This window comes from Protomyctophum bolini (assembly GCF_963924005.1).
Source record: "Protomyctophum bolini genome assembly, chromosome: 22".
Lineage (NCBI taxonomy): Eukaryota > Metazoa > Chordata > Actinopteri > Myctophiformes > Myctophidae > Protomyctophum > Protomyctophum bolini.
Genome location: NC_137883.1, coordinates 12896583 through 12917768, shown reverse-complemented (window position 1 = coordinate 12917768; position 21186 = coordinate 12896583). Strand labels below are relative to the sequence as shown.

Genomic DNA, 21186 nt, shown 5'->3' with positions numbered 1-21186 from the left:
TTGATTGATAAATATATTGCACCATTCATGAATGAATCCATCTGTCTGTCTGTCTGTCTAGACCTGACATCGCATCACCAGACTTTCCACCTCAGAGGTTTTATTGGATAGGCCTAGGCCCTAAAATGATGATGCACAGAATTATTTGAGGTATTCTGGTTCCGGTTTGGTGGTTCCGGCCTGATGACTACAAACCAGTAACTACAACATGATGTAGGTTATTTCCGCTCCCAACTGGATCAGAAACCTGAAAATGGTATGCGTCCCAGGCTGGTCTAGACCAGTAGTGTCAAACTTATTTTAGGTCACGGGGGCCAAACTGGGCAAAATGTGACTTCATGTGGGTCATGACAGATTGTACGAACAAACATGTTTGTTGCCCTCATTTTAGTTTGTGTTTGTTTGATTTCTTTAACCTGTTCGCATGTCTCAGCCAGTACTACCCTATAACTACAAAATGCTTCACTTTACGAGTGATTTCACCCCTGGTTGGACTCTCTTGGTATTCGTTGTGTGTATGATAACATTTACCAGCTCAGTGGCCTTGTGGTTAGTGTGTCCGCCTTGAGACTGGGAGGTCGGTGTTCAATCCCCCGCTGGGTCATAACAAAGACTAAGATGGGACCCAGTGCCTCCCTGCTTGGTACTCAGCATCAAGGGTTGGCTTGGGGTAAGTCCCCCCTGCGACATACTAGCGTCATGTCCAGGCCAGGTACATCCAGCTGCCTCACGCTACGGAAACAGGAGACGGGCTCCGAGTCCTAAATGGGCCTCATGGCTCGGTAAGGCTTACTTATGAATTGATAACATTAAACTTCTGCGTGACAGCATGTCCACTGGTTCTCAGCGTGGGGTCTGAGTTCCCCCATAGGGTCCTGTAGTGTAGGGGGTTCGAGGGGGCCGGAACTATTTGGTCTGTAATTCAAGTGTGCTCTCTCTGAGTCAAATGAACACTGAGGAGTTGACAGTGCAGATTGCATGGATTAAAGTTCTCAGTCGCCACAACTGATTTCAGTTATTTGGGTTCCATATACGTCAGAATGTCTTCTATGGAAGCATGCTATGCACCGAAAATAGGCCTATCTACAAGCTTCTTCCAACGTGTTGTAAGCTTGTAAATAACCTATTGTTGGTTCATCGTTAGTTTGGTATGGATGACTTTAACATCAATTCTTTAACTGGTTGTATGTATGGCTACAAAAACATAGTTCTACATATTAATTGTTTATGAATCACAGTTCTATTGTGTGGTGGCTACTTTCTCACTGTCAAAAAAGAAAAAAAGAGATTGGGTTCCTATGCACAGATAAAAAATACTATCAAATGGGTGTCCGTGTGGGCTTCATGCATATCAAACTGTGGGTCCTTGAAATGAAATATTTTGACGTTGTGCATCTTAAAGTGCTCTAAATTCAACTAGTAATAATAATACTAATTATCATCACCTGTCTTATTACAGGACATGACAAAAGAGCAGATGTTGGAGATCCGCAGGCAGTACTGCAACCCCATGACCATGAAGGTCACCATGTACAAGAAGCCAGTGTTCATCCACCAGGGTCACATGCAGTGGCTGTGGGACGTGGACGGCAGGAGATACCTGGACCTGTTCGCTGGCGTGGCCACTGTCAGCGTAGGACACTGCCACCCGTAAGTTCAACTCAGTCAGTGTAGGACACTGCCACCCGTAAGTTCAACTCAGTCAGTGTAGGACACTGCCACCCGTAAGTTCAACTCAGTCAGTGTAGGACACTGCCACCCGTAAGTTCAACTCAGTCAGTGTAGGACACTGCCACCCGTAAGTTCAACTCAGTCAGTGTAGGACACTGCCACGCGTAAGTTCAACTCAGTCAGTGTAGGACACTGCCACGCGTAAGTTCAACTCAGTCAGTGTAGGACACTGCTACCCGTAAGTTCGTAAGCTTGTCTTTTCCGGGACTTATCAATTCAATCCATGGGAGCTTTATTGGCATGAGGTTTACATTGCCAAAGCAAGTGCCGCTGGGAAAGAGGGAGCATATCGGGAGCAATTAGGGGTTCAGAGTCTTGCTCAAGGACACTTCGACACTAACTTTGGGGGAGCCTGCATGGGATCGAACTGGTAACCTCGCGGTTCCCATCCAGCTGCTCTACAGTCACTCTACCCGACCATCCCTGAGCTATTGCCGCCCCAGTGTCTATGTAATCCTGAGCGCTACACTCCCTCTGCCAACCTGGGGAGAGCAGCGGACTAACCTCATGCTTCCTTCAATGCATGAGGAGTTCAAGCCGCTGAAAGGGGGAGTTTCCCCGGTTGGACGTAGCGCGTGGAAGGAACGCGTTATTCCAACCAGTTCATTTCCCCTCCATCAGGTGCCCCGGCTGGCCAGGGGGACGCAGTATATAGAGACTAGGATTACTGGTTGTTGTTTGTGAGGGTACCTACTATTTCCTGCGTAAACTTGTGGATGCTGGGGTTTAACTAAGTGGTTAATTGTGGCTGTCTCTGGATACAGAAAGGTGACAGCGGCTGCAGAGAAACAGCTGAGGAAACTGTGGCACACGACGAACATCTACGTCTACCCTACTCTCCATGAGTACTGTGAGAAACTGGCATCCCACCTCCCTGATCCTCTCAAGGTGCTGCATATGCTCACTTTACCTTTAGAGACCACATATTTAACCATATAGCACTAGGATGTCATTACTTTCAGTCTAATGGAATAATTGATTAATCCATCACCAGAAAATGAATCAATCTCTCTCTCTCTTTCTCTCTCATGTTACTTTTCTAATAAGAATTGTCTTTAGTGAATGTTTTAGTATCATGCAAAAATAATATCTGTTATTCATAACTTCAAATTATGAAAACTTGTCCTTTTTCCTTATTATACAATCACTGCTGTAAACATAATGTACCGTGTGAGGCAAGCAACTTGATTAATCAATGCATTAGGTTTATATCTGTTCATAATCTCATTCTCATTAATGTGTATTGATTTGTATGTCCAGGTGGTGTACCTGACCAACAGTGGCTCAGAGGCGAATGACCTGGCTATGTTGATGGCCAGGCTTTACACAGGGAACTTTGATATCATCACTTTAAGGTAAGATGCCTTTGTTATTGACGTAGATTTAAAAGAGAAAGGATGGTTATGAACATCATTATGCCAACACTATAATAATGTGTGTCTTATGAACAGCCTTCACACCACTAATCTAACTAAACAGAAGTCAACATTTTCCTATCAATTGTATTTTCCCCCAGCCATCATACTGCAGTTTGTCCTAACTTTTAGTGATTCCTTTGAGCATAATATTAAAGCTACAATCCTGAAGAGGGAATCCCTGCATGGCCAGGGGGCACATTGGCCTTATGAGCTTCAGGCAGTAAGTCAATTAGTAGGTGTTTTAACCGGCAGTATGTCTCAGTAGAAGATTAGGTCTTTATTATTATCAGGATTTATTCCATTGAGAAATGACGTCGGAAATGCTTACATAGCTTCTAGATTTTTCTGAAATTTAAGCAGCAATACAACATTTTTTATTATACAGCGTGTTGGTTTCCACCTTCCATCATCACGGCATCAGTGGCTGCAGCCCCATCTTGCTTTGTTTCCTCTCTAAGAAACCAGGTTCACAATGCCCTACTCCAGTATGCACAACAAGCAAGGTCACCCCACTATCTTCTGCTGTCACATATACCAGGAGGCCAGAGATCGGTGGTTCCCAAATGTTTTAGCTCAAGAAATTAGATGTTTGCCGGCAACCCAAACTAGTGAAAATAACAGATCTACAAGCTCACAACGCATCGCAGCTTTTAAGTAAGAATTGAGGAAGTTCATTGGAGATGGACAGGGACATGAGCTCAGACGTTAAAAGGATAATTCACCCCCAAAATTACTTATTTTCTATCGATTACACACCACACGAAGTGGTCATCAAAGTATTGGCTTAGGAATGCGACAAAAACTAAAAAATGCACATGAATTCATGGCTTCGCGGGATGTGTCATTGATAGAAACCAAGGCATTTTGTTATCTATCCAATTAAGGTTGACAAGAGGTCACCATAGTGCTTGTTGGCATTATTGTGTTTGGGAGCATTTCTTACATCTGTGCACAATACATGATAGAATCATTTCCCCATATCTGGATGTCCCAAGAGAGGACGTTTCTTTAATTGACCCAGACCTGTTTGTTCTTCTCCCAGAGGATCGTACCACGGTGGCAGTCCACAGACTATGGCTCTGACCTCCAACTCTGCATATAAATACACCGTTCCCAGCGGCTTAGGCTGCACCAACGTACGTACAGTAATACAGACACATAGCTAACTAAGGCAATAGATAATACAACATGAAAATAAGTAATGTGCAGTGCGCACGCACGCACGCATGCACACAGCTTAGAAATCCTACATTATGTCATGCATTTCATGGAGGCAAATACATTATCACGTTGTTCTAAGAGACTTGGCTTCTGTCCCCGCAGACCATGTGTCCTGATGTGTTCAGAGGTCCCTGGGGAGGGACCCACTGCAGGGACTCTCCAATACAGACCATCAGAGACTGTGGCTGTGCCCAAGGTACTTGTTTCAGCATGCAGGCAGGCTGGCAGGCAGGCAGGCAGGCAGACGCACGCACGCACGCACGCACGCGCACCTAGTCTTATAATTTAATCTTTAGGGAATCAATATGTGCAGAGTTGTTTTAATTCAATCCATTACTTTTCCAGTTGAACTGGCTCTGTTTAGGAAAAGGTCAGTTCAGTTTAACCCTAACCCCTACAACACTAATCACAGCAAACATTGCACTCGAGTACAGTAGGCATATGAGCAGTGAACCAGAGAGTTTCAGTTACCAAACCACAAGAAAACATGAAGGAATCTCCTTTAGTAGCAATAGAAAGTTAAAACCAAGCATTTGCCTTTGTCAGTGTTGCCCTGACGATGGCCAGTGTCGGCCAAAACATGTTGCTTTATTGTTACATTAACGCTGCTTATAGGGTTTCTCTATTGGTTTGTTACCAACGATGGCGTTTAGATGCAAACCTAGAGTTCAAAGTCCTTTTCTGGTAATCAAACATTTACCATTTCCAGCAGAAATATTACACCTATAAGCACTTTATCTCTGCTAGTAGTTTACCTGGAAGTGGTCAATATTTTAACTCATACACGTGAGACTGTGCTACTAGTGTTTTGAAGGTGAAAATGTATGGAACACAACCACAGTCAACATGGCTCATGACATGTACATTTAAATCCATAGGTGATTGTATGGCTCATGACATGTACATTGGGCAGCTCAAAGAGACATTTGCTACAAGTGTTCCTAGTCGAATTGCTGCATTCTTTGGAGAACCTATTCAGGTAAAATCCTCAGTATTAATCCAACTCTGAGAGAGTACAAAATACAAATGGATAAATTACCATTTATTTATGCTTTACATTCCTCTTGTTGAATATGTTGTTTGCAATAATAATCAATCAACTATTATTTGTATTGTAACGGTTATTTTAATTTAATTTTTTTAATTTTTTACCCAGTTATGTACAATCTTGCTATTATTTGAGAGGCTTGCCGTTTTTCCTAGTCTCTTGAGATAGACTATTGAGTCTTGACTCACCAAATTGTCAATTTCGGTCATACAGTGCACTGGAATCACTGATAACTATTCAGGAGTAAAGCGGCTATAACCAACAGTTCAGATAAGAGTTCAGATCTTTACAAATCTGGAAAATGATATGACAATGACTGGAGAGTATTTTGCCTTCTATTCATATCATTTAGTTGATCCTCATTCATACAGATTAATTGTGGTGAAAACCCTACCTTGTTTTGATTTTATATTCACCACCTGGACTTTATTTTTGGATGTGCATGCATATATAGCTTTTTCTATTGTATATAATAAATACTCATGTATACATACTCTTACAACTTGATTACCATGACAAATTGCATCACTTATGACATATTTATGCCCCATACAGGGAGTGGGAGGAGCTGTCCAATACCCCAAAAATTACCTAAAGGAGGCATACGAACTTGTGAGGGAGCGAGGTGGAGTCTGTATAGCTGATGAGGTAACATACATAGGGTTATAAAAGGGACACAGACAGGGGTACAACAGGTATTGCATAGCCAGGTGGGCCATCGTTACCGACTCAGTGCTCTACAGCCGGGCACCGGTCTAGTATTATCTATAAATGTACCTCTGTACGTATGTCTGTAATCCGCGTAACTCGAGAACCGTTCGCCCCACCGACTTCAAATTCGACAAACACGCTCCACACCCCCACAGGGAGTTCAGTGCCTGGTGTCGAGTCGGTCAAAGAGACACAGAGAGACAGATAGAGAAATCTCGATATATGGGCATAAAAGACAGACATAATAACTGGATGGGCATGCATTTCCAACTTGCATTGTTCCAAGTGGGCCAGTGCCCAACGGGTACCACTCTAGTATGGCTTAAGGGGTTAAAGGTATGACTGATGCACATAGACATTAGACAACTGTGTTCTGTGCAATTTGATAAATACATATTTACAGTTTATGCACGATATTTCAAAGGAATTTCATACTTTCATTGAGTAAGCAACTAAGCAAGCAATATATTCTCTACGAATGTTCTATTCAGCTCTGCCACTTAAAATGTCATGAAATATTAAGAACAAAGGGATTCTGATTGGACCATTTCCTGAAAACCTTGTGGTTTGTGTCCGACAGGTTCAAACAGGCTTTGGAAGAACAGGAAGCCACTACTGGGGTTTCCAAGGTCATGATGTCATTCCTGACATGGTTACCATGGCGAAGGGTATTGGCAATGGATTCCCCATGGGAGCGGTCGTTACTACGCCAGGTGAGATCATAATGGTAATCAACCGTGTTGCTCCACAATTTAGTAATTATACCAATTTATTCCTCCCTGGTCCTCCTACACGCAGCGCTTAAGTGTGTTGCCACTGCTGTTCTGGCTAAACCTGCCAGTGAGGAGCCCCCACCGGGAGGACATGCATAGCGCGTCCTCCGTCACACTATTCCCTCCCAACACTCCCTGCTGACAGGTGCCACCCCAGTCCGTAGGAGTACGTGCAGTGACAAACAAAACCCTATCACCTATCCCACCGCTGAACACGGGCCAATTGAGTCTTGATGCCTTCTAATTCATAACAGATTTTTTTTTTTTTTAACAATATATTTATTGCATTTTTTTTTTTTTTTGGCAAACAGACAATACAACAAACAAAACAATACAATAACAGATTTTTTTAAGTTGATTAAACATGACTGGACTATCTGATGTGATTTAGTGTTTAATAACTAATTGGAATCAAGCTGGACTCCTAGGTTTTAGATAGAGTTGACTTTATCTCCTGAGTCATTGCTGCCCCCTAGTGATAGTGAAGGTGTACCGAGTTAAAGAGAGGAGGATTCAGTTTATATACCATATCAAGCAAGTCAAGTCAATTTGTCAGGAAGTCATGTAGTTATGTATTGTAGTCTTGCTTGAAAATCAATTAGCAAACCATAGATCTCCTCAATCTTTAGAGACTGTTATTCCTTATAATTCTTAATTCATACACTATCGTACAATGAAGTATACATCAGGCTTCATATGTATGTGGTCAAAGGTTATGTAAACAAATACGTCATGAAAAGTTACAATTCCATATGCTGGATAATTGTTTTGAGTGAATTTCTCTGAGGTGTAACTTGAGTTTGTGTAAACATGCCTTTTCGTGTGTGTTCCAGAAATTGCTGCAGCGTTTGGAAAAGGAGTTCATTTCAATACTTTCGGAGGCAACCCTGTGGCGTGTGCCATCGGCTCGTCCATTTTGGATGTAAGAGTTCATTAAAAACAGAAGTTCACTTGCACACAATCAATAGTTCTTATCATGTTTAATAGAGGGTATGCACGTGACATCATCATACCCGGATGTTATGCGGGAACGCCTACTGAGTGGCAAAAAACGAATTTCTGGCCTTCACAGTCCATACATCCAAACATTAAAGTCCTATCGAGTTACATTAAACAATGTTAAACAACGTTAAACTCACTTTGCCACTCGATTCGCTATTCACTTTATGCAAGTGCATATAGTTAGTTAGTTAGTTGCTGCGAGAGTGAGGTCTAGCCAACACCAACTCGGGATTCCTGGGTTGCTGCCCTCCACAATTTCCTATCCAACATCAGGTTCTTGAGCTCTGCAGTGTTGTCAGCCAAGCTGTCGCACGTCTACATAGGTGGTACACTTCTTTACCCTCCTGGCTTTGCCCTGGGTTGGCTCCCATAGGGTCAATTTACTTTGTGGTAGGTCCTCATAGAGGTCCACATTTCTGATGTGGTCCGTCCATGTGACACCTACGGTGCCATTTGTAGCATTCTTGTGTAGACTCCGTCCAGGGCTATTTCCTGTTGTATTGTAAGGGTCCATGTCTCGGCCCCATACAGCAGTACTGACTCCACAGTAGCTATGAACAGCCGCCTCTTAAGGTCTTCTCCCATATCTGATTTCCACACTCTCCTCATCCCGTGCCAGGCTTTCCAGGCAAGGGCTCTCCGAACCTTCGGAGAGCACTTGCCTGGAAAGTGCATATACCTCTATATGATACAGTAGCAGACTTATAGTGAGAGTGGTTGGACCTATAGTATTCATTCACTCAGAACCTTATATGAATAGAGGGCATATCCTTTTCATGTGAATCGAACAAACTTACGCAAACAACTTTTTGCGTAAGTAAAAAATGTGAGTGTTTCTCTCTCTTTCTCTCTCTCTCTCTCCCACCAGGTCATCAAAGAGGACAGAACCCAGCAGATCAGTCATGATGTGGGGACCTATCTTCTGACAGAACTGGCCAAGTTCAGAGACAAGTACGAGATCATCGGTGATGTCCGTGGCAAAGGCTTGATGATTGGTGTGGAGATGGTCAAAGACAAGGTAGGGGAGTTTGACTTCTCTCTCTCTCTCCAAGTTGTGTGATGTGTACAGTAGGTCTCTCTCCTCACATGTTGGTATTGTGTGTGTGTGTGTGTGTGTCATTGGAGGACATAGTTCAGGATAGTTTAACCATTAGCCATGAGTTACTGTTCATCTGTGACTACAGACCGGACGCAGCAATAACTTTACTGCTGCACTGAACTGCATGTTTGGGCAGTGACATGCATGTCACCGTTCACAGCAGGGTTCATTTTAAACATAATACTGTATCATAATTTTGTCTCCGCACGCCATTTATTCCCAGCACGTAAGCCCTCACCTGTATATTTGGGTTTCATGACGAATAGCTAAAATATCAAATCTACATCTCACAACGTATTGCGATGCGACACATAGTGAGGTTGTAGATTTGCTATTTTTGAAAATGTTTGTAATGATTATGCCCATACACAATTTCTCTCAATCTTCAGGCTAGTCGAGATCCCTTGCCTCCTGGGGACATGGCAGAGATCCTGGAGGACACCAAAGACATGGGAGTTCTCATAGGGAAAGGAGGGTTGTATGGACAGGTAAGTTAGCTGAAAGGAGGGGTGTATGAACAGGCAAATTAGCTGTCATTGCTGAGAAATACATTTAAATAATTAAATTAATTAATACAAAATAAATAAATCTGTAATTGAAAAATGGAAACCCTTTTGGCATTAAACCGTCCTCAGATTTTGATGTATTGACTTTATTTATTTAGTATGAGATCATCTGTAATCTCATACTAAACTACTATTTGACTACTTCATCATCAATTTTAAAATGAATGTCACCATAATTTACAGAAATGCAAAAAGTAGTGACAGAAAGCAAAACCTATTCATGACAATGTTTACTATTGGTATAATACAATCAAGTGTAAAGTCTGGTCAAATACCTGTTGAGTTTAGCATGAAATGTCTTCTGCAACCAGCAGTCGGGGAAATAGCCATTAATGAGAACTGTTCGCATTAGCTTCATATATCCTTATCCAGCGATGGAAGGTTGCCACCTGAATGCCACCTCTAACCATTTCATTGTATTAACATACTCTACCATACAGACTACTAGTTGACATACTTTATTTACAAAAACATATGTATTGATGATCTCAATTACCCCCTTTAACACAGGGTTGCTTATTTAATGTAATGTTTTGTCAATGCCTCCTGCTGTTTCAGACATTCCGTGTCAAGCCACCCATGTGCATCACCATGGATGATGCAGAGTTCTTCCTAGCAGTTTTTGACAAGTCTATTCAGAACTACATGGACAGAAGATAAAAGCATTGTCTTGGGCGACCTCTGTGAAATGGACATGGACAAGACTAATTCTGCAATGATGACTCTAACTCTAGTCTAGTCTATTCTCTGAAAAGCAGAGATAAATAGGCAAAAAAATTACCACTTGAGCCACATTTCTAAATCGACGCATTGAGAGCTTGTAGATCAGCAGATTTGTTTTGGGGCGAACAGAGAAAACGTTTGAAAATATTTGCCTAAAATGACATTCCCAAAAATACGGTTCATACAATATAAAACACTTATCTAAATTATAACATAAAATATCTGAATTTGAGGTTAAATGTGAACTAGGGGGTGGCAATTGCCTAAATCAGTGGTTTTCAACCTGTTTCATATCAAGGTCCATTATTTATTTGGCATTTGAGCCACTGACCACCATTTGATGAGATTTAGCCTTTCAGACCCAAAACTAAAGAATATTTTGTTATTGTGGCTTTGTGGGATAAGATTTTGTCCACAATTCCATGCTGTATTGATGTTGGTACAATAGGAGAGATGACAGGCAAATGTGCACTCAAAGTAACAATTTTTCTACATTCTCTAATTGTATAGACCTAATGTTGTTTTGGCCAGTATTATTAATTTTTTGTACTTTGTCGCTGACTCGCACTGCACTTTCAAGGTAAATAAAAAGCCTATAAAGTACTTGTGGACCTTGATGGTGATCTAGACATCCACATTTAGGCACTGTAGTTTTATTGCAATAATAAATAATAATACAAATCACACACGTGTGAAGTGAGGGGCGCTCTTATCGTACATCATCATGCATCATCTCATACTGGCCAATCAGAATGCCTGTGTGGTTAGCTGATTTGCTCGTTTACATATCTTGAGACGTGTGGGGACAAAAGCTGTTTATAAGAAGGGGCTAGCGCCCCTGAAGAATACAGTGCCTGATATGGACCTCTACATCACGGCATAAAAGAACAGTAAGCTGTAATGGAACAAGTCAATCTTCTAACAGCAATGGAAAACCATAGTCATGATTTTATTGTGAAGACAGCTCCTGTATTGCTTTTTCAACTAATGTTACTTATGAACCAAGACAAAATGATTGTGTGCACAGTGCCTGGGACGTTCACAATTTCAGCTGAACACAGGAGTGAGTCTAGGAAAAAATAAAATAAAAACGACAATGTATCTTCCCACTCAAACACACTGCCAAAACACTGGACATAATTAATGTTTTGTAGCATACAAACATAATATACTAGTTTCAGACAGTAGTCTGTGAACATGTTAAACATCCTCAAAGCCCCTTCTTAGGCATGATTTATACATCGTCATGAGATCGCCATGGCACATTGTGTGAGCTTGTTGATAGGCTATTTTCAGAGCTTAAACTTTCAGGGGCCAGGAGTTCTCGATGTGGGGTCCAGGGACCATCAGGGTTCCTTGAGGGGGTTCCAAGTGGATCCTGTGTGACCAAATGGATTTGGTCACAGACCTGTACACCACCCGTATGGTTCCATTTGCAGACTCAAGGGTTATAGGGGGGTCGTTGAAATGTAATAAGGTTGAGAACCAACGAATTAGGCGTTGTCCTCCTCGGGTAAGAAGACTCCTCCGTTACTTTCCTGCCTTAATGTCCCGCTGGTCGTGCTGCTTCCTCGACTACCTGTTCTTCTTCTTGTCTTTCTTGCTCTTGGAGGCGGTGTGGGAAGCAGCGCTGGAGGAGAGGGGCATGGCATGGCCGCTGGTCTTCAGGTGGTCAAACAGCTTGTTCCTCGTAGAGAACTCGTTGTTACAGGTCACGCAGCGCATGCTGCCTTCCCTCTGGAACGGGGAATGATTTGTTAATAATAATAATACACCCAATGACATAATACACATGAGATTCAAATCTCATGGGGGGCACACATTAAAACCGGGAAAGCATCTGTGTCATTTTAGATGTTGCTAGAAACAGGATTTTTTGTTTTTTTTATATGGAAACACATTAAGCTTCAGCACAGTTATGACGGGGAGGGGTAATGTCTTTTAAACTATTGTCACTACTTTACTATGTGACTAAAATAGTGACTATGTCACTATTCAAAAATATTTTTTTACTGTAATCCTGGTGTCTAAACTGCCTCCCCCTGACTAGGTGGGGCGCCTGATGGAGTTGAAAGGAACTGGTTGGAATAACGTGTTCCTTCCACGCACTAAGTCCAGCTGGGGAAACTCTACGTGCATTGAAGGAAGCATGAGGTCAGTCCGCTGCCCTCCCCAGGTTGGCAGAGGGAGTGTAGCGCCCAGGATTACATTATTAGATAATTGACACTGGGTGAAAAAAATGGGTTCCAAAACTCTTGAAGTAAAGAAACTGTGCCATTTAAAGGCTGAGATTATTATATGCTATGCTATTATCTTATTAATATTGCTGTCTGGTTACCTCAGATGTTACCTCTCCTCCTTCGTGAGGCTTCACGTTCTTCTTGGTTTCTTTTCCGCCTCCCTTCTTTCCCTTCGTCTTCCCTGAACTGCTACAACACACACGGTTTAGCTTATTAATAATGGGTAGTAGTACACTTAAAACAACTTCAATAACTGTCTGGCATAATAATACAAAAAAGATAATAATACAAAATAAATAAAGCTGAGAAGAAGCACAATACAAAAGTCATTTTCAAGTCAAAATTCAGCTTTCATGTACAATCCACCCTTTGACCTAGCTAGTTTATCCTTTTGTTGAAAGTGGCTCTAAAAACTGTTAAGGAATTAGGAGAAAGCAGACCCACCTCTTTGCTTCTATGTCGTCTCCCTGCTCCTCAAGCCTCTCAGAGGCATCTTCACTGCTGCCTGTCTGTGGTAGAGGTGTGCTGTCTGTCTGCACTGGAGAGGGGCTGTGTGCCTGCACTGGAGTGGGGCTGTCTGTCTGCACTGGAGTGGGGCTGTCTGTCTGCGCTGGAGGAGGGCTGTCTGTCTGCGCTGGAGGAGGGCTGTCTGTCTGCGCTGGAGGAGGGCTGTCTGTCTGCGCTGGAGGAGGGCTGTCTGTCTGCGTTGGAGGAGGGCTGTCTGGACGTTTCGAGTCATCATGAAGGTCTGGCTTCTCCTCATTCTCCGCTTCCTCCGGTGTCTTTGAGGCCGTTTGATAAACATAACACAAACTGTTTAACAACTGTACATTATATGGGAACTCCCAAACTTAAAGGAGAATTCCATACTAAAAGGCTTTCTTACCTTTCTTTGTAGTTGTTACGTCCCCATCAAAGAGGTCCAGGTGTTATTTTGTGCAAAAGCTCCTTATTGGCTATTTCCCCTACCATAAGCCCTAAATGAATTGCATTGAATTGAATGGGATGTATGGGGTGTTGTGCTAATTCGCTTATTTCCATCTAAATAAGTAGTAAAGTGTGCCGCTTGGGTTATTATTTACATTATGAAAAGAGGATATATACAATTTTTTTTTAATTTTGAGCGATGGAAATAAGCGAATTAGCACAACACCCCATTCAATTCAATGCAATTCATTTAGGGCTTATGGTAGGGGAAATAGCCAATAAGGAGCTTTTGCACAAAATAACACCTGGACAGCTTTGATGGGGACGTAACAACTACAAAGAAAGGCAAGAAAGCCTTTTAGTATGGAATTCTCCTTTAACACATGCCACCTACGGTACTGACCCATTTTATGGGTAGATCATGATCATATAGATTGTACTGTATATAGTGTTTATATCAGTTTGTACTGTATATAGTGTTTATATCAGTTTTCCGAAACAGACAATACTCACATGTGCTGCTTTCTGCTGTCGCTTTTTCTTCTTCTGCTTTTTGGAAAGCCTGGGGACACCGATGACATGGGGTCATGTTTTCAATCATAATTACGACAACGTGGTAGCCGTCTGTGTCATATTCATAACAAGTATGTTATTTAGTCCAGTTGTTCTCAGAGTGGGGTCCGGGGACCGCCAGGGGCCCTGAGGAGGTTCCAGGAGGTCCCCGGCTAAATTAGTTAATTATATACAGTAGCATCAACATCAGATTAACTATTTCCCAAAATACAATCTTGAGTCAAAACCGTCTTGAAACCGATTGCTGTTGTCTGACAAACTGTTAATTGGGCATAAACTGGTTACCGGTACTTGTTAGCAAATCTGGTCGTCTCTCAACTCCATTCCTTTTGTCTGAAGTTGCTAATGGGGACTGTAAACAATAGAGTAAGTTTTGTTTCGGATAGCTTCCGGCAACAATGGACGCTCAAAAATATTGTCCCTTCGCCCCAAGAGGCTAAATCGTCATCAGACGATAGTCAATTATTCTGAATGTGCTTGATCGTTTAGTCTGTTGCTGGTTGACTATCTCTAGCCCAGTGGTTCCCAAACTGTGGTGCCCGCACCCTTTTGGTACAGAGTGCCATGCTACGAGCTTGTAGATCTGCTATTTCTTTTAAATCATGAAAACGTGTGCAAATCTTTGAATATATATTCTTTCACAGCAAACGTATTTAACTCATATCTTTGCTTCTGGGGGGTCCCTGGAACAACATATTTTCAGATGGGGGTCGGTGGCCAATTACATATAATCTTTGGGATGAAATATTGAGAGCCACTGATATCGAAACATAGCTTTTTCAGAAAACTGTGGTGCGCGAGTGCTTTCTAGGGGGTGCGTGACATGAAAAGGCTAATGGTGGTGCTATGGTTTTATTTGAAATATATTAACATATTATGCCAATATATGGCAAGTATATAAATAATATGTCCTATGCTGCATATATATGCCATATATGTCTCTATATAGCTTATGCAATTTATATTTCCATGTGGGGGGGGGGGGGGGGGGGGGGTGAGTCAACTAGGTCGGGCACTAACAGGGGGTGCAGGGCCAAAAAGGTTTGGGAACCGCTGGTCTAGAGTGACAAGAGTTCATGCAGCTTTCTTTGCTCCAGCATTTGGCGAGTCCCCCTGGATGAAGAGTATGTGCTACATACAGTACATTCCAATATGCTGAGTTGTACTGTATATGAGCTACGTACTTCTGTCTGGGTTTGTCCTCCTCCTCTTCCTCCTCCTCTTCCTCCTCCTCTCCTGCCCGTTTCTCTCCAGGGTCCAACCCCAGCGACTCGTCCTCCTCCTCCAGCTGTCGTCGCAGCAACGTCACCATCTCCCGGTGCTTTTTAGACTTTTCATGATTCTTCATGCTGTAGAAATTAATCAGTTACAAAGAAGGAAGATATAAAAAAAGATATATATAATTATAATGAGTGATGGTGTGGCCGGGTAGTAGGTAAATATGTACGCAGCATTACACTGTAATGTTATATTTATGACATGCATGCATACATGCATCTTTCTGAAGGAAATCTCAAAACACGCATGAGAGAATCTGTTTGCTTTCAAACAAGCTGCAATTTATCAGATTTAATGAAAAATGTTTTTTCTTTTTTTTTTTTTTATAACTTTATTTATAAGATTTTCAATTTTTGTAGACAAACAACCCCACATATACCCCACCCTCCCCGGTTCCATCACAAAGCAAGACAACAACAACACACACACAAAAAAAAACAACAACATAATAAAATAAACAGGTATTAAAGGATATAAATAATAAATGAAGTAAATACAATAAAATAAAATTTTGCCTTTTACTAGCTTAAGGGGCTACACAGTGAGCCAAATTACATGTAGGAAAAACACTTAGGACACATAATGAAAAATGTTTTAACAGTATTTTCTTCCTTCACTGAAATATTAATTTCAAAATGATAATCCAGTGACACCATGAATAGAAATGTGAGTGACAGAGTGTGCCTCCTTCAAAACACACTGCTGCCCTCCTGTGGAAGGCACCGGCATTTGTCACAATAGCACGTTTTGATGTTGGTGGGTTTTGTCAACAGACATTGAACAGTCTCAGCGATCACAATGTTTAAATATCATCATGAATAAGAAACACAGTAATGAGTACACACGTACACACACGCACGCTTGTAAGGAAATTACCCTGTGACAAGTGATTTCATTCTCTCGTATGAACATAATACCTGGTAAAGTAAAACAGATGTGGCAACCAGTGAGGTGAAATGTGTAGAGAGCTGAACACTCACGCTTTATCTGATTTGAAGATTTTGTCACATGCTGGACAGTACAGGTCATCATAGCAGTCGGTCATAACTTCATCCTTTCCATTTGACTGCACTGCATCTGTTGAAACCCCATAGAACACACGCACGCACAAGCGTACACACACACACACACACACACACACACACACACACAATAGTAGTCAGTGCGATGAAGGGTGAATCGGACTCAGTGTTCATAGCATGAGCATGTTGATCTGCTTTCTTTGAAGAATCGTGAAAATGTGTGCAAATCTTTGAAGAAGAAATCATGGCCAAATTTAGGGGGTCCTCCTTGACATGAAAAGGTTTGAGCACCACTAATATATAGCAAAATATGTTTTCAGAAAGCTGTTAGGATTTAGAAGACATTTTTAGAATGCGGTTCCACACACACCTCCTTCCTCTGGGTGGGTGCTGTCCACTGCATCCATACTCTGGTCTTCTTCTTCACTCTCAGTCGCGTCTCCAAACTCTTCTCCGTACTGGGCCTCGATCTGCTGCAGCTCCTTCTCCAGTTCAGACATGGCTGCCCAGCTCTGCTCCTTGTACTCCTCTGCCAGTCTGACACACACACACACACACACACACACACACACACACACACACACACACACACACACACACACAAGGGTGAGAATATTTTAAATGAGGAAGTGTGTGTGGAAATGGATACATTCATCATCAATCCTCTCCCAGAACTCTTGTTGTCAGACCTTTTTCAGCTTGGCAGAACCTAACCTCATCACCTGGCGCATAACTGTAGAGGCTGAGCTGCTGGAGATGGGTCTCTCGTGGGGCACGGCACAACTGGTTACCAAAGACCGTGATAGGTGGACGAACATTATCGATGCCGTATGCCCCATTGGGGCCGAAAAGTAAGTAAGTAAAAACCTAACCTAAATTGTTTTATACTCGATGGAGCCCTAAGTGCCGAATGTTAGACCCCAGTCACTGTGTGTACAGCTGCTGTAACGGTGATTTTTACACGGAACTCAGACACGCTTATTTGACATAATTTGCGTCTGAGTTTTAGCCATTACTGGTGAAGGACACAGTGGATGGTGAAGGACACAGTGGATGTGTATGGTGAAGGACACAGTGGATGTGTATGCTATCAATCTCCACTCTCCATGAATGGATTGCCATCTGGTCGTGTTTGTAGTTTCTTAAGAGTGGGATACACCTGTCACCAAACTGTCCATGGTACATTGCTGGCAGTCAGGGGAAATTAAACTATTAAATAGAATATAATTCACAACAAGCCTGACTAGTTTCTGACCTAGAATATAGATGCTGCTGGGGTTCAATAAATAAATCTACCGCTCACTTGGCCTGGCTGAGTTTCTGCTTGCGTCGCAGCTCCTCCGTCTTCTTGAGCTTCTGGGCGTTCTGCTCCTCCACCAGGACCTTGTGGGCCTGGACCCTGCGGTCGCGCTTGCGCACGAAGGCCACCAGCTGGCGCACCAGCTCGTTGCGCTCCTTGCGAGCCTTGTCCCGGGTCTTCTTGTTCTCCTTCTCCATGGCCCTCTTCTCCCAGCGGTTGGAGCCCTGGCGGCTGTCGTACTCCTCCTTCCAGGCAAAGTTCTTGCGGGTGCAGAAGCTCTGCCAGTAGCCATAGAACAGGTGCACGACCTGCGGAACGGAAACACAGTATGCCTCACCCCGGGTCAACTGGGAAATCTATGTTTCAACTGGGAAATATAACCTTTTGACATTGTTATCATATATGATATAATGGTTTATGAGTCTTGCACCATTTAAGAACCAGGAAATCTCTGTTTCAGAGCTTTGAGAAGCACCTTGCTAGCGTGTCTGACGACGGGGACTACCCATAACTCCGACATACGTGGCTGGTTAAGACTCCCATGTGGCTTTGACATACGTGGACGCTGGGCGGTTCGTACTAACCAGTGGCCGGTTAAGACTAACACGTGGCTTCCGCGTGCGGTTAGATTTAGGGTTAGTAATCTGTGAGTTGGACCAATGCATCTTCGGAACAATGAGCTGTCAGACTAATGACACAGCACTGTTTCTGCACTTACTAGATAGAGCTGGGAAATCTCTGGATCATTGCCTGCAACACTGTTTTGCACAATTATTGTTACGTTTTATTTTTGTATAATGTATTTTTCACTGTATTTATTGTATCTTCTATGGACCCCAGGAAGATTAGTTGTCAGCTATTTGGGATCCATTAGTAAATAAACGATAAACAAACAACGTATAGATACTGTACGTGTACATGATAATGAATGTGTTTGTATAGCTCTTTTCCTCAAACAAATGTTTATATACAACTTTGTTTAAAGCACTGGCTGAATACCGTATCGTAGTCACTCTGAGAATCCCCAAAGGACGGAAACTCCTCGTCCTCCTCTTCGTCTGCTTTGCTGTGCTCCATCTCCTCCTTCACAATGGACTCAAACAGGCTTCTGTAGACCATGTAGAAGCCCTGATGAGGACGGGTCGGATAAAACAAACACAGGAAAAACATTATGTCAGGACTGTCACAACTATTTGTGCGTTATAACAACGTCATAGTGATTAAATCCCATCCAAGTCCATAAAAATGCCCTATTCTGAAGATATATCAAATGTCAGGAATTATAATTCCTGGAATTGTGTATGCAATTCCAACAGACATTTATTTGAGTGGTTTTTTTGGTTCATGCAATGTCCTGCAATGTCGGACACAAAAATGTCCCCCCCCCCCACACACACACACATTTAACATAATTTTCACCTATGATGAGTGATGACATGCTCAAAATAGGGACACCAGGTTGAAAGTGGTTAAAAATCATGACACATCGGCTGCATGATTTTCAATACCGAAAGTCGAATAATGTCTCGAAAACAGATGCTCTCCTTCAAGACAGAACAGCAGTGTAAATATCTTTAAAGAACCATCTCAAGTTCATGCACATAAAACGACACAAATTATTTCAGAGCATGAATACAACGGCTGACCTTCTTGTCATCTCCAAAGCCAGAGTAACAGGTTACGGTGAAGAACTGGACCAGGTCAACGCTGTCGTCTTCATAATCTCCACTCACTCCTCCTTTTCCTTTCAGCAGCGCTTCTCTGTGGTTGTCATACCTGCCAATGCCATACATACGATGAAAGAACTGTATGGACTGGTGTATGCAATACTGGACACCTTGCATTATGTAGCGTGTAGCCTACCTCCTCTTCAAAATCAACCGTATTGTCAGTTTACACTGACATTCATTTCATGAACGACAGACACACAAACAGCCAATCAAAATCCATCCACATACACGGGATGTCATGTTGTCCTAATGAAATGACTCGCGTTCGACATGTTTAATACATATGTTATCGTTCATCAGCGTGGATGCTCACATCTATTTTGTTATCCAGCCTTGTATCAAGACATAATCATAGGTGTATTTTTATCGAGTCTGACTTTTGCTTTCGTATCATAGATAGCAAAAGTCAGATAAAATACATCTATGATAGTCTTGATCCAAGGCTAATTGATCTGATTCTTTCCGTGGACAACTCAGGACATAGTTATTATTATGCATCAGCAGCACAGCAGTGGGTGCTCCCCACTCACCAGGCTCTTTCCTGGGGGTCACTCAGGACTTCATAGGCTGCCTGAATCAGCTTAAAGTGCTCCGCTGCCTCCTCAGCATTGTCCAAATTCTTATCTGTAAACAGTTAGAGATCATAGATAGGACTATTAGTAACACCTTTAGATAACGTGAGTCTGTGACAATCCGCTGCTTATTTAATGGCACATGATGACTGTGGCTGGCATTTCTATCAGGGGTCTTCAACTTGGTGTCCGGGACCCCTAGAGGGGTCCTCAGAGTTACTACTTGAACCATAGAATTCCATTTTTGCATCGATCGGCTATTTTCAGCAATGAGGTTTCACCGAGGTTTGGTGTAGGGGAAAAAGGGCAGATTTGATCAAGTATTGAGAGTTTAAGTGGTTCTGAAAATACACATGACATCAACATGAATCTAACACCTGACAGTGCTGTCAAACTATAGTCAATATGTTTTTGTATTGAGTTGTACTTGAAATGTACTGTAATTCTGCAAACTGTTAATCAATCAATCAATCAATCAATCAATCAATATCTGAGGGTGTATAGGGTCCCTGCTTCATCGCTCTCACACCTAAGGGGCCCTTGGCCTGAAAAACTTTGAATACACCTGCTTTAACTGGTGGATATACAAATGAATACAAAATAGCTGATCTACAAGCCCACATGTGGAGGAGGGCTATTATTTTGGGCATTATACAAAACATACCTGGATGCCATCTGAGGGCCAGTTTCCTGTAGACCTTCTTGAGTTCGTCATCACCCGCGTCCCGTTTGACCCCCAGGATCTCATAGTGACACTTCATGGTGATGAATGGGGTGCCTTAAATGTCCACTAATGTAATGACAGCTACACGTTAGCATGTAGCTAGCCGGTGTTGTATGGAATTATTTCCAGTGTTCAAGTTGGATTAAAATTAGTATCACAACTCATCTAGCTATAACAAGCACGCCATTGTAATGTCTGGGACTGTCGTCATATTAAAAAATAAATATTAGCACTGTTATTATGCATCAATAATGTATAAAATATAATAACATTATTTCCAAAAGAAACAACTTCTGCTTGCGGTTTGTTGCGGTGAAACCGTGAAACGTGTATACCAATCTCGCGAGAAGAGTGGCAACGCGAGGTTTGGTATATAGGGTACTTTTTTGCCTGGTTATTTGCAAGGTAGCTTTCTCTTTCACAACAGTGTTGTTTTTATTATTTTATTATTTTATTATTAAGCTAGTCAAATATGTTAATCGCAGGTGTTGTATCATACCTAGCAAGACAAGATGCATTTACTTTTTA

General features: G+C 42.2%; 2 protein-coding genes across 3 annotated transcripts in view; one reads left to right on the top strand and one right to left on the bottom strand.

The window, feature by feature from the left end:
• Positions 1–10747, top strand: part of agxt2 (alanine--glyoxylate aminotransferase 2) — a gene marked incomplete at its 5' end in the record, with an annotated part of 11774 nt that extends 1027 nt beyond the window's left edge. Inside the window, 12 exons of the mRNA XM_080755537.1 lie at positions 1460–1650; positions 2496–2619; positions 2992–3086; positions 4192–4285; positions 4473–4566; positions 5249–5349; positions 5974–6066; positions 6710–6842; positions 7736–7824; positions 8773–8922; positions 9393–9491; positions 10128–10747. Of these exons, the coding sequence (XP_080611663.1) occupies positions 1460–1650; positions 2496–2619; positions 2992–3086; positions 4192–4285; positions 4473–4566; positions 5249–5349; positions 5974–6066; positions 6710–6842; positions 7736–7824; positions 8773–8922; positions 9393–9491; positions 10128–10229 (1365 nt within the window). The 3' untranslated portion in view covers positions 10230–10747. The remainder of the gene's footprint in view (positions 1–1459; positions 1651–2495; positions 2620–2991; positions 3087–4191; positions 4286–4472; positions 4567–5248; positions 5350–5973; positions 6067–6709; positions 6843–7735; positions 7825–8772; positions 8923–9392; positions 9492–10127) is intronic.
• A 479-nt stretch (positions 10748–11226) lies between these two features.
• On the bottom strand, positions 11227–20983 carry dnajc21 (DnaJ heat shock protein family (Hsp40) member C21). 2 transcript variants are annotated; one of them, XM_080755803.1, is made up of 12 exons: positions 20599–20983; positions 19893–19986; positions 19279–19408; positions 18632–18760; positions 17636–17940; positions 16703–16869; positions 16291–16387; positions 15217–15381; positions 13973–14021; positions 12977–13314; positions 12631–12721; positions 11227–12029 (listed from the first exon to the last, which is right to left on the bottom strand). In XM_080755803.1, the coding sequence occupies exons 1-12, from the start codon at positions 20693–20695 to the stop codon at positions 11868–11870; spliced, it is 1824 nt and encodes a 607-aa protein (XP_080611929.1). In that variant the 5' UTR covers positions 20696–20983; the 3' UTR covers positions 11227–11867. The 2 variants fall into 2 exon arrangements, with proteins under 2 accessions (XP_080611929.1, XP_080611930.1); XM_080755804.1 differs by having other exon boundaries at positions 12631–12718.
• Between the last annotated feature and the right edge of the window lie 203 nt (positions 20984–21186).